The sequence below is a fragment of the Salvelinus sp. IW2-2015 genome, linkage group LG18, assembly GCF_002910315.2.
Source record: "Salvelinus sp. IW2-2015 linkage group LG18, ASM291031v2, whole genome shotgun sequence".
NCBI lineage: Eukaryota > Metazoa > Chordata > Actinopteri > Salmoniformes > Salmonidae > Salvelinus > Salvelinus sp. IW2-2015.
Genome location: NC_036858.1, coordinates 38,467,292 through 38,480,130, shown reverse-complemented (window position 1 = coordinate 38,480,130; position 12,839 = coordinate 38,467,292). Strand labels below are relative to the sequence as shown.

Sequence of the window (12,839 nt, the reverse complement as noted above, 5' to 3'; positions counted from 1 at the left end):
GTGGTAACTCGTGGAATAGACACCGGCGGAAATGCGGTTTTAACCAATCAGCATCCAGGATTACACCCAGCCATTATACAGTTGAAGTCGGAAATTTACATACACCTTAGCCAAATACATTTAAACTCAGTTTTTCACAATTCCTGATAGTTAATTCTAGTAACAATTCCCTGTCTTAGGTCAGTTAGGATCACCACTTTTATTTTAAGAATGTGAAATGTCAGAATAATAGTAGATAGAATGATTTATTTCAGCTTTTATTTCTTTCATCACATTCCCCGTGGGTCGGAAGATTACATATACTCAATTAGTATTTGGTAGCATTGCCTTTAAATTGTTTAACTTGGGTCAAACGTTTCGGGTAGCCTTCCACAACCTTCCCACAATAAGTTGGGTGAATTTTGGCTCATTCCTCCTGACAGAGCCGGTGTAACTGAGTCAGGTTTGTAGGCCTCCTTGCTCCCACACGCTTTTTCAGTTCTGCCCACACATTTTTTATAGGCATGAGGTCAGGGCTTTGTGATGGCCACTCCAATACCTTGACTTTGTTGTCCTGAAGCCATTTTGCCACAGCTTTGGAAGTATGCTTGGGGTCATTGTCCATTTGGAAGACCCATTTGCAACCAAGCTTTAACTTCCTGACTGATGTCTCGAGATGTTGCTTCAATATATCCACATAATTGTCCTTCCTCGTGATGCCATCTATTTTGTGAAGTGCACCAGTTCCTCCTGCAGCAAAGCACCCCCACAACATGATGCTGCCACGCCTGTGCTTCAAGGTTGGGATGGTGTTCTTCGGCTTGCCCCTTTTTCCTCAAAATATAATGATGATCATTATGGCCAAACATCTCTAATTTTGTGTCATGAGACCAGAGGACATTTCTCCAAAAAGTACGATCTTTGTCCCCATGTGCAGTTGCAAACCGTAGTCTGGCTTTTTATGGCGGTTTTGGAGCAGTGGCTTCTTTCTTGCTGAGCGGCCTTTCAGGTTATGTTGATATAGGACTCATTTTACTGTGGATATAGATACTTTTGTACCTGTTTCCTCCAGCATCTTCACAAGGTCCTTTGCTGTTGTTCTGGGATTGCACCAAAGTACATTCATTTCTAGGAGACAGAACGCGTCTACTTCCTGAGCGGGATGACGGCTGCGTGGTCCCATGGTGTTTATACTTGCATACTATTGTTTGTACAGATGAACGTGGTACCGTCAGGCGTTTGGAAATTGCTCCCAAGGATGAACCAGAGTTGTGGAGGTCTACAAATTTTTCTCTGAGGTCTTGGCTGATTTTCTTTGATTTTCCCATGATCTCAAGCAAAGAGGCACTGAGTTTGAAGGTAGGCCTTGAAATGCATCCACAGGTACACCTCCAATTGACTCAAATGATGTCAATTAGCCTATCAGAAGCTTCTAAAGCCATGATGGAATTTTCTGGAATTTTCCAAGCTGTTTAAAGGCTCAACTTAGCGTATGTAAACTTCTGACTCACTGGAATAGTGATACTACTATAAGTGAAATAATCTGTCTGTAAAACAATTTTTGGAAAAATGACTTGTGTCATGCACAAAGTAGATGTCCTAACCAACTTGCCAAAACTATAGTTTGTTAACAAGGAATTTGTGGAGTGGTTAAAAAACAAGTTTTAATAACTCCAACCTAAGTGTATGTTAACTTCCGACTTCAACTGTACAGTACAATAACCTATCCCGAAGTCAGTCAAGATATAAGGAGGGGGCTTTAGGAAAATACTATAGGTCAGGAAGTTTCTGAAATACTGCCAAGTTTGAATAACTTCTTTTCACATCACCAGCTAATGCAAGAACAAAAACAACTTTTTGTCAGAGTTCAATATTGGCCCTTTGTAAACAGCGTTCTACACAATACCTGTGGCTTGACATGACTTACATGCAGATGTTGTGTTACTTCAACCTGCAGCTGTTTATTATTCATGCCAGTGCTCCAAAGTATTGCACATTAAAACTTTACCGTCGATATTAATACATTATTTGGTAGTGTTTTTCCATCTGCATGGTCCTGAAGTAAACCTTTTCTCAATAGGGGGGCGCCATTTCGACTTTGTAAAAATTCGTTCCCAAATTAAACTGCCTCGTACTCAATTCTTGCTCGTACAATATGCATATTATTATTACTATTGGATAGAAAACACTCTCTAGTTTCTAAAACCGTTTGAATTATATCTGTGAGTAAAACAGAACTCATTTTGCAGCAAACTTCCTGTCAGGAACTGAAAAATCTGAAATCGGGGGCTCTGTTCCAGGGTCAGTTTATAAATTTGCATGTAATCTATGGGTCMACATGCACTGCATACGCCTTCCCCTAGATGTCAGTAAGCAGTGAGAATTGTAATGGGGTGTCTGGGTAGTTCTGAGGCCGTATAAAAGCTCTTGGAACCGGGTGTGCAGTCTTTTCAACGTTCGTCATGACGCAAGACAGACCTCAGGATTGCATTCTGAAAAGCTCTCGTTATAGGCTTTAGATATATCCGGCTCTGATTTTATTCGATATAGGTGTTAAAAACATCATAATGTAGTTATTTTAAACCGAGTTATATCAGTTTATATCAGTATATTGCGATTTTCGGTATTTCATTTGTGCTGTGTTATAGTGAGTTGGACACGTCTTCGCCACATGGCTAATGTTTGCTGCTAATTCCAAAGTTGAAGACGACAATCTACAACCGAGCAACGATTCTTCTGGACAAAGGACAACTTGCACAAGATTCTGATGGAAGCTCATCAAATAGTAAGAACTATTTATGATGTTAATTCGTTGTTCTGTTGAAAAATGTTAAACTATTATTCCGCCATTAATTTCGGTGCGGTCTCGCTTTAACGCACGCTGTATGTCGTAGTAACGTTAATTTAAAAAATCTAACACAGCGGTTGCATTAAGAACTAATGTATCTTTCATTTGCTGTCCAACCTGTATTTTTTAGTCAAGTTTATGATTAGTTAATGATTAGATTAGGTGCCTCTCCCAAGATTTCTCCCGACATTTTGTTGGCAGCTTGGCTACTATTCTCATTGTATAACCYCGATTTGTGCCGCTAAATATGCAKATWTTRGAACAAACAATATATYTATTGTGTAATATGATGTTATAGGACTGTCATCTGATGAAGTTTTGAGAAGGTTAGTGAAAAATGTAATATCTTTTGRTGGTTTATTCGCTATCGCTAACGTGCATGAATCAATGCTGCTGTGTGGTTGGCTATTGTAGTAAGCTAATATAATGCTAAATTGTGTTTTCGCTGTAAAACACTTAAAAAATCMGAAATATTGGCTGGATTCACAAGATCTTTGTCTTTCATTTGCTGTACACTGTGTATTTTTCATAAATGTTTTATGATGAGTATTTAGGTAATTCACGTTGCTCTCTGTAGTTATTCAAGTTGCTTTGGTGAGAGTTGTGATGGTGGRTGCAATGTAAAACTATGATTTATACCTGAAATATGCACATTTTTCGAACAAAACATATGCTATACAATAAATATGTTATCAGACTGTCATCTGATGAAGTTGTTTCTTGGTTAGTGACTATTTATATCTTTATTTGGTCGANATGATGGCTGGATTCACAAGATGTGTATCTTTCATCTGGTGTCTTGGACTTGTGATTTCATGATATTTAGATGCTAGTATTTACTTGTGGCGCTATGCTAGGCTATGCTAGTCAGCTTTTTTACTGATGAGGGTGCTCCCGGATCCGGGATTGTGACCAAGTAAAAGTTAAGAAAATAATTCAAACCGAAAGATTTTACATTAAGTTTTAAAGGATTGAAAATATCACATTCTGTAGATACACGTCTGTTAAAAACAACATAGTTTAAATAATGACAATATTGACTTATTTCTTTGTTGAAATATTGACAAACATGTATGCATTTCTTCTATGTCATAGGTTAGAAGTGTAAAATCTCTCTCCATACTCTGATCGATATAAAATGACAAAAATAATTGCAGAGTTACTCTGATAAGATTCTTTTTTAAATATAATTAGAACATAAAATCATCAACAATAATATTTCATTATTTGCAAATAAAATGCCATCTTTGTAAAATACATATAATTTCTTAATTATTATAATTATATGTATCTATATTATCAAGTATCTGGGCTCCAGACATCATTCACATCTAAATCAAGAACATACTTATAAAACATATTATGCAACATCCAACGTGACAAAGGCCTTGAAGGTCATTTTTAGGGATAATACCAATCAACATTTGTTACTTGTCATACATGTTTCAAGGCAAGCATTGCTTCACAGCAATTTCACTGATCTGTATAATAGCCATATCAGGGATATGTATTTGACACATGAAACAACAGCATATCAAAACTCATCAAATCAAATTCATAATAATAGTGCAATAATATCGTTAGTGCAATCACACTGCTAGTCTTGGACAGTGATTGCTGCTTATACAGCAGAGGCATTGGATAATATTTTGCTCCTTCTCTCAACATATTAAAAACATGGTCAACTTTGTCAACAGAAAGATAAACACTCAGCAGTCCATATGTCATATTTTAGTCATCGGTATGTGCAGGCTGTTCTAAGGCCCCATGCACAGCTCCTCCTCCTCTGAAAAAATGCATGGTTGCTGTGGGACGTCAAAGTTTCCTTCGAAACACGACTCCTGCTCATCTACACAACAGTTGCTTCTGCTGATTCTGTCATGTAGTGCCTTGGCAATGTTGGATTTGGACCCAATTCTGTCAAGGCTCGTGATGCTGAACCCCAGGGACCCGCTGGAGGACTGAGTTTAATGTCAACGGTGGAGGAAATGCCCGTAAGTGTACCGATTCCATTTCCTGTTACCGGTTCCCCCATGCTGTTTAGAGGAAGCTTCTCCTGAGTCTCAGTCAGCATTTCCAGATTTGTTAACTGTTTGCCCAGGTGGCCAGGGGAGCACACCTTGAGGTTGTTGGGGTGCACGGGCCTCCTGGTCCGCACAATGGTCCCATTCTGAGAGAGGTAGACGTTCCCATTGATGTTAGCGTGGCGGTTGACATTAGACAGGCAGTTCCTCTGGGGTTCAGGAGCACTGTCCTCTCCCGTGGAGCGGTCCACCACCAGCTTGAGCCGCTTCATCCTCACCCCAGGCTGAGAACAAAAGATAGAGAGCCAAAGATAAGGTTAATGCACAGATAAAATAGTATTTACGTATATTAAAATATATCATGCATACAAACAGGTCATAGATAAAAGTCCTGCAATCAATGTACACGTTATCTTAAAACTTTGACTGTAACAGGATATGAAACACACAACTCTGTAAACATTATTTTACATTTGAGTCATTTAGCAAACGTTCTTTTCCAGTTAAGGTGATTCAGGGTCTGGGTTGGGATGCTCACGTACAGCAGATTTTTTTTATATTCACATCAAAATCTGTCGCCAATTGGATGGAAACCTAGATATTGATATATAGTATTGATAATCAAAATCAAATTGTTGATCATATCAAATTGTTGATACATATTGTAAAATAAGTACCTCAGACCCATGGGGGCTGTAGTAGTCATCCTCCATTAACAGCTCTCCATGCTCATCGTACATGGGAGAGATCAGCTTCCTGTGATTGCCATACTGAGGAAGGTCATACCTGAGAGGAAAAACAAACGGCAAACAGGAAACAGCTTAAGGGCTGTTTCTACCATAATTCCTTTCCAACATTGCAAAATATTTTTTGAGAGGTGACAGTAACTAACAACTTCTGCTCACAACGCTAGGGATGTGAGACATTTGAAGCACTAGCTCTAACAATAAAACAATTGCATATGTACTGTGTTACATACAGTGGGGAGAACAAGTATTTGATACACTGCCGATTTTGCAGGTTTTCCTACTTACAAAGCATGTAGAGGTCTGTAATTTTAAGTCAATAAGTATACACGCTTCAACTGTGGAGAGACGGAAATCTAAAACAAAAATCCAGAAAATCACAAAGATGATTTTTAAGTTTCATTTGCATTTTATATTGCCATGAACGATAAAGTTTTGATCACTACCACACACATAAGGAACTTTCGGCTCTCAAGACCTGTTAGTTTTTCTTTAACGCAAGCTCCTGTTTCTCCACTCAATTTACTGTATTACTGGCCTGTTTGAACTCGTTAACACTGTATAAAAGACACGAAACAATAGATAGAAACACTGTCACACAGCTGCAATCAACAGACTCCACTCATCCACAATGGACCAAGACCAGAGAGCTCTGTAAGGACATCAGGCTGAATGTAAGACCTGCACAAGGCTAGGATGGACTACAAGGACAATAGCAAGCAGCCTTGTGAGAAGGCAACACCTGTTGGCGAATTAATTAAAAAATGGATAGAAGTTAAGATGACGGTCAACCCCTCGGTCTAGGGGTCCATGCAAGAATCCACCTCGTGGGGCATTAGATCATGAAGGAAGGTGCGAGGACAGCCCAGAACTACACTATCGGCATGGACTGGTCAATGACTGAAAGGAGCTGGGACCAAGTCTCAAAGAAACCATATAGTAACACACTACGCCGTCATGGATTAAAATCCTGCAGCGCACGGACAGGTCCCCCTGCCTCAAGCCAGCGCTGTCCAGGCCCTGAAGTTTGCCAATGACCATCTGGATGATCCAGAGGAGGAATGGGAGAAGGTCAGGTGGTTGATGAGACCAAATATAGCTTTTTGGTCTAAACTCCACTCGCCGTGTTTGGAGGAAGAAAGAAGGATGAAGTAACACCCAAAACCATCTCAACCGTGAAGCATGGAGGTGGAAACATCATTCTTTGGGGATGCTTTTCTGCAAAGGGACAGGGCGACTGCACCGTATTGAAGGGAGGATGGATGGGGCATATTATCGCGAGATCTTGCGCCACAACCTCCTTCCCTCAGTAAAGAGATTGAGATGGGTCGTGGCTGGGTCTTCCAGCATCGACATACGACCCGAAACACACAGCCAGGGCAACTAAGGAGTGGCTCCGTAAGAAGCATCTCAAGGTCCTGGTGTGGTCTAGCCAGTCTCCAGACCTGAACCCAATAGAAAATCTTTGGAGGGAGCTGAAAGTCCGTATTGCCCAGCGACAGCCCCCAAACCTGAAGGATCTGGAGAAGGTCTGTATGGAGGAGTGGGCCAAAATCCCTGCTGCAGTGTGTGCAAACCTGGTCAAGAACTACAGGAAATGTATGATCTCTGTAATTGCAAACAAAGGTTTCTGTACCAAATATTAAGTTCTGCTTTTCTGATGTATCAAATACTTATTTCATGCAATAAAATGCAAATTAATTACTTAAAAATCATACAATGGGATTTTCAGGATTTTTGTTTTAGATTCCGTCTCTCACAGTTGAAGTGTACCTATGATAAAAATTACAGACCTCTACATGCTTTGTAAGTAGGAAAACCTGCAAAATCGGCAGTGTATCAAATACTTGTTCTCCCCACTGTATGTAGATGTGCATAAAACATGCTTAAATTGTCATAGTCAACAAGTTGTCAAGTTGTCATGGTTATTTTGGTCTGACTCCTGCTCTACACCCCACATCCCTCTAAATTGTGAGATGCCATGCATGAGAGAAGGGGTCAGCACTGATCTGCTACATAATTGAATCTGTACAAATACACGAGAGAGTGAAGTGATATACATTGCTGCAATATACTATTGAATCGTGATGTATGAAGTAAAGGCTAAACTCTGCCCACAATACAGCTGCGAGCGATGCACAATTAAAAGGCCCATATCATAATCTCCATTAGCCCCACATTGAATCGGTAAATGAGGTGCAATGTGGGGCCGACATCAATCAGCATCATACCAACATCTGCGTCAGACCTGAAATAGCAAGCCAAAACAGATGTGGTCCTATCTGTAACCCACTTGTCATGGGTGCCAAAAGCCAGCTGCATTAAACCAGTGACTGTGTGGAAACTGAAGGAAGAAGGTCAATTGGAAATCTGCATTAGCAACAACTTCTGAACAGGTGAGTTCGCTGGGTCACCGCATACAGCTAATGATCGCTGGATTTAGAGTTTAAGGCAGCTATTAAATTCCTCCATGCTCTTTAAATAGAAACAGATCAAAGGCAGTCTGGGATTATTGTGATAGCAACCTCAGCAGCAGCAGCTTTAATAAGGACCGGCTGTCCCACATAGTCGACCAGTCTTCACAACAAAATTACTGTCAGACTCAACAGAAGGGCTTCGTTATACAAACACACTAAGCATCCGGTGCGGGAATTAGAATTTGTATGGATGATGAGAGGGTAAGTCACAGACTCGATGAGGCCTACGTGATCATGCAATTAAAATATGTTGAGTAATCAATGAACCACTTCACACAATTCATTACGGTTTGATTCAGGTAGGGGATTAGCTTCACCTCCAACTAGCTTAACTCCCCTGAGTGTTTGAACATGAGAGTTCAAGGCACAACATTTGGTTAACATCAGTATCACTGTAGATTACGTCATTTTGCTCTAGAGTCTAGACCATTTAGGCGATTTGCAGTGTACCACGCAAGCCAAAGTACCCTCCCCTCTCTTCCCTACTGGAGGAGACCATTACCAGGCTCTCATGTGCCATGCTCCGCTCAAGGCTGAGAAATAGATTACATTTGGTGGGAGTGGAAAGGGTAAACGCAGGCATGATCTGCATAAATATATTACAATAAATTACACTTAACCCATCTTTGAATTTCCCCACATTACTCTCCAACCCAAAGGATCACTCAGTGTGTGTGTGTGTCGGGGGCTTGTGAAATGTAATTTTGTCTTAATGGCATAACTTTCAACTTTAAATTAACCAGTGGACATCAATTACATTCCCTGGATCAGAGCGAGACTGATGAGAGATGGGGAAATCAGCGGAGTTTGGACTCACCCTTGGTCGTAATTATAGTAGTCATCCCTGTAGTAGTCTTGGCCTGGGTCGATGCCTGACTCCATGGACAGCTCCTGAATTTCAGAAGAAGTACATAGAGATAAAATTAGTACAGAGAAACAAAAGAGAAACCATAGAAACCCAGCACAGCACATTACAGAACAGCACATTGTGAGCATTGAATAATTATCCTTATGCATTGAGAGAAGCAGTAAGGTTTCTACCTCAGGTCTCAGCAGGGATGTCCTTAGCAGTTGCTGTTGCTGCCATAGATTAGTTGGAGAGGGAAGGATAAGGAGAAACAGAGACAGAATGTCTAATTCAAAGTTCATATACATTTTATGATATAGATACAGCAGGAGAAAGGATTGAAAGGTGTTTAATATTTTACTGCAGTAGGCTAAATCAGGGTCACACAGAGTGTTTCTCAGTAGTCTTAAACAAATATACTTTGAAACAAAAGTATAAACCTCACACACATAGTTATGAGCTTAAAAAAAGAAGACACATTTTCCTCAGTTATAGAGTTGAAATGTGTTCAATTTTGAGTTTGCATCCCAATATTACACTCTATATACTGTATGTCACAGAAGACTGAAATATAACAAAACCGTTTGACATACATGTAGAAAAACGGGATTAAAAATATGTATATATACTTATTTTTGTATGATATTATGAAAAATATTAACAAGATTCCACCCATGAGGCCACTAGGTAATTTGACTACAGAAAAAGGCTATGGCCATAGAGAGAGGAAAGTGGATTTGGAGGAGATAACAAACAAAGGATAAACACAGTATAAGGTGGAGATGAGGTAATGAGAATACAGAGAAAAGGAAAGATTGAGGCGATGAACAGAATAGACAGTCAAAATGAAAATAGACAAAAGATGTTGTTGAAAAAGATGATAGAAATGGTGAGAGAATGGATACAGTGTATTTTAGAAGAAGCCAGACGAGAATGAGAGATCGATGACTGATAAAGCACACTCACAACTTTAGAGCTGATATCAAATATAGAAAATTAAAAGAGCATGCATGACACTTCTGATGCTAAAGTTCATGGGTTATTTACAGGGTAGGATTTGGATGACTCTGTACAAAAGTTGTCAAACATTGAGTCAGTTGATCTTTGGCAAAGCTCCTAGTAATGCTTCCCTGCACCAGTAGAGAAAACAATGCTAATCTGACACCTAACAGTACAGAGATGTCGTGACGTGACTATCATTAATGTGATGACGACTATTTTATCAAATCAATTAACTATGTTTAATTATTACGTGATTCAATTAATCATGTAACAATTAACTCATTTGTAACTTGGGGCACCATGGAAAAAGTTTGTTTAATGAGTTACCGTTTCCTGAATTAACTCAAGAATATGTCATAATATATCGTTATAATACCAGTCATCTATTAATCATTACTACCTCATATCACTCTCATTCTAAACGTCGCAAAATTGTTGGATATCTGCACGAACACTAGTCTAAATGATGATTCAGCAATACACAAATTGGCTTAATTATTTATTTACTAACTAACTAAATAATCCCACAGAAATACATAAACACACACCGTATACGTTGAATTGATTACTAACATAATGCAAAGAAAGTCCCTAGTGGACCAACCCGACATGACGGCTTGTTACACAATGGAAGGGGATGGGTAAGATAAAGAGAGTGGGAGAGACAAAGAGAGTGGACTGGTACATACATGTGGAAGCCATGCTCATAAAAAATGAATACTTTCCACATGAACGACCACTCATTTGAAAAGAAATGCAACACATATATAATTACGTTTGTATGCCTTTGTCATCTCTCTGTTGAAACCACTCGTCTGTCTATGGCGAGTAGTTCGATGTAAGTCTCAGGTTGTGTAAGTCTCTGGTTGTCCATCAGACGTCACAATGTCCTCAGTTGTAGTAGGCTTCTTTGTCTCTGATGTATCCAGCCTAACGAACACTCAGAGGTGTACACGCGGTGGTCTTGGTCGAGTCTTACCATATTCTGGTCTGGTAGTTTTAAACCATTTCAATGTGTAGCCACTGCGCCAAGATTTCTGGTCTTGTAGTTTTAAACAATTTCAACATCTAGCTACTGCACGACACTTTCTGGTCTTGTAGTTTTAAACAATTTCAGCGTGTAGCCACCGCTCCATGCTTTCTGGTCTTGTAGTTTTTATCATCACGCCACGTGTTCATATTTAATCATATACATTTTTCAACATTGAGAAGTAAATCTGATATCTACATTGTGAAAGCTGTTAAAGATACAGTTATCTTGTTACACCATCCGTAATGACATCACTAAATGCTAAATGTTTATTGTTTCGATCCCCTCCACCCATTTCCCACATTCTTTATGTTAGGAATATTGTTTCATTTTCCACTTTTGGATGTTGGAGTTTGAGGCATATTCTCTCTCTACACACATCAGATTCCTTTGTTCAATACTGCAGGTCCAGAGAGAGAGTTTAAGACTGGTCGTTAAAGTCATGAGACTGGCCCACGTCGCCCCCCCCCCTTCCTCTCTGGTGGGAGAAAGGGGCCTCTCTTTGATGCTCACCCAGGAGGGAAAGTCATGACAGAGATGTCATGGCACCAACAGTTTTCAAACCAAATGAAAACTGTGACGCTAATGTTAACATAATCTGCCAACTATCTCACATCCCGTCTAAATCTCATTCATTATTTTCCATCAAGTGAGAGGTAGATAAGAATGATGAAGAATAAAGCTGCCTCAAGCTCCCTTGAGCATGAAAAAAAATGGGCTTGGCACAAAATACAAAACATAAAAATACATCACAATAAAAATGCCTACCTGTCTGCAGTATCCTCGCCTGTAGGCCATGAAAAAAAGAGGAAAGAATTCATATAAAACATATATTCTGCTGAAATGTTAAGGGATTTCAACATTACTTACTTTTTTAATAACTTTTTTAAAAACTATATATGTATATATACAGTTGAAGTCAGAAGTTTACATACACTTACGTTAGAGTCATTAAAACTCATTTTTCAACCACTCCACAAATTTTTTGTTAACAAACTATAGTTTTGGCAAGTCGGTTTGGACATCTACTGTGTGCATGACACAAGTCATTTTTCCAACAATTGTTTACAGACAGATGATTTCACTTATAATTCACTGTATTACAAATCCAGTGGGTCAGACGTTTACATACACTAAGTTGACACTGCCTTTAAACAGCTTAGAAAATTACAGAAAATGATGTCATGGCTTTAGAAGCTTCTGATAAACTAATTTACATAATRTGAGTCAATTGGAGGTGTACCTGTGGATGTATTTCAAGGCCGACCTTCAAACTCAGTGCCTCTTTGCTTGACATCATGGGAAAATCAAAATAAATCAGACAAGACCTCAGAAAAACAATTGTAGACCTCCACAAGTCTGGTTCATCCTTGGGAGCAAATTCCACCTGCCTGAAGGTACCACGTTCATCTGTACAAACAATAGTACGCAACTATAAAAACCATAGGACCACGGAGTTGTCATACCGCTCAGGAAGGAGAAGTGTTCTGTCTCCTGGAGATGAACGTACTTTGGTGCGAAAAGTGCAAATCAATACCAGAACATCAGCAAAGGACCTTGTGAAGATGCTGGAAGAAACAGGTACAAATGTATCTATATCCACAGTAAAACGAGTCCTATATGGGCATAACCTGAAAGGCCACTCAGCAAGGAAGAAGCCACTGCTCCAAAACCACCATAAAAAAGGCAGACAACGGTTTGCAACTGCACATGGGGACAAAGATCATACTTTTTGGAGAAATGTCCTCTGGTCTGATGAAACAAAAATAGAACTGTTTGGCCATAATGACCATCGTTATGTTTGGAGGGAAAAGGAGGATACTTGCAAGCCAAAGAACACAATCCCAACCGTGAAGCACCGGGGTGGGAGCATCATGTTGTGGGGG

At 39.6% G+C, this 12,839-nt stretch overlaps 1 protein-coding gene across 1 annotated transcript in view; it reads right to left on the bottom strand.

Moving 5' to 3' along the window:
• Positions 1-3,772: 3,772 nt before the first annotated feature.
• The window catches only part of LOC111977924 (protocadherin-15-like), a 280,873-nt gene continuing 271,806 nt past the window's right edge, over positions 3,773-12,839 (bottom strand). Inside the window, exons 33-37 of the mRNA XM_070448498.1 lie at positions 11,722-11,740; positions 9,116-9,154; positions 8,892-8,965; positions 5,529-5,637; positions 3,773-5,135 (exon numbers count right to left, since the gene is read on the bottom strand). Of these exons, the coding sequence (XP_070304599.1) occupies positions 4,677-5,135; positions 5,529-5,637; positions 8,892-8,965; positions 9,116-9,154; positions 11,722-11,740 (700 nt within the window). The 3' untranslated portion in view covers positions 3,773-4,676. The remainder of the gene's footprint in view (positions 5,136-5,528; positions 5,638-8,891; positions 8,966-9,115; positions 9,155-11,721; positions 11,741-12,839) is intronic.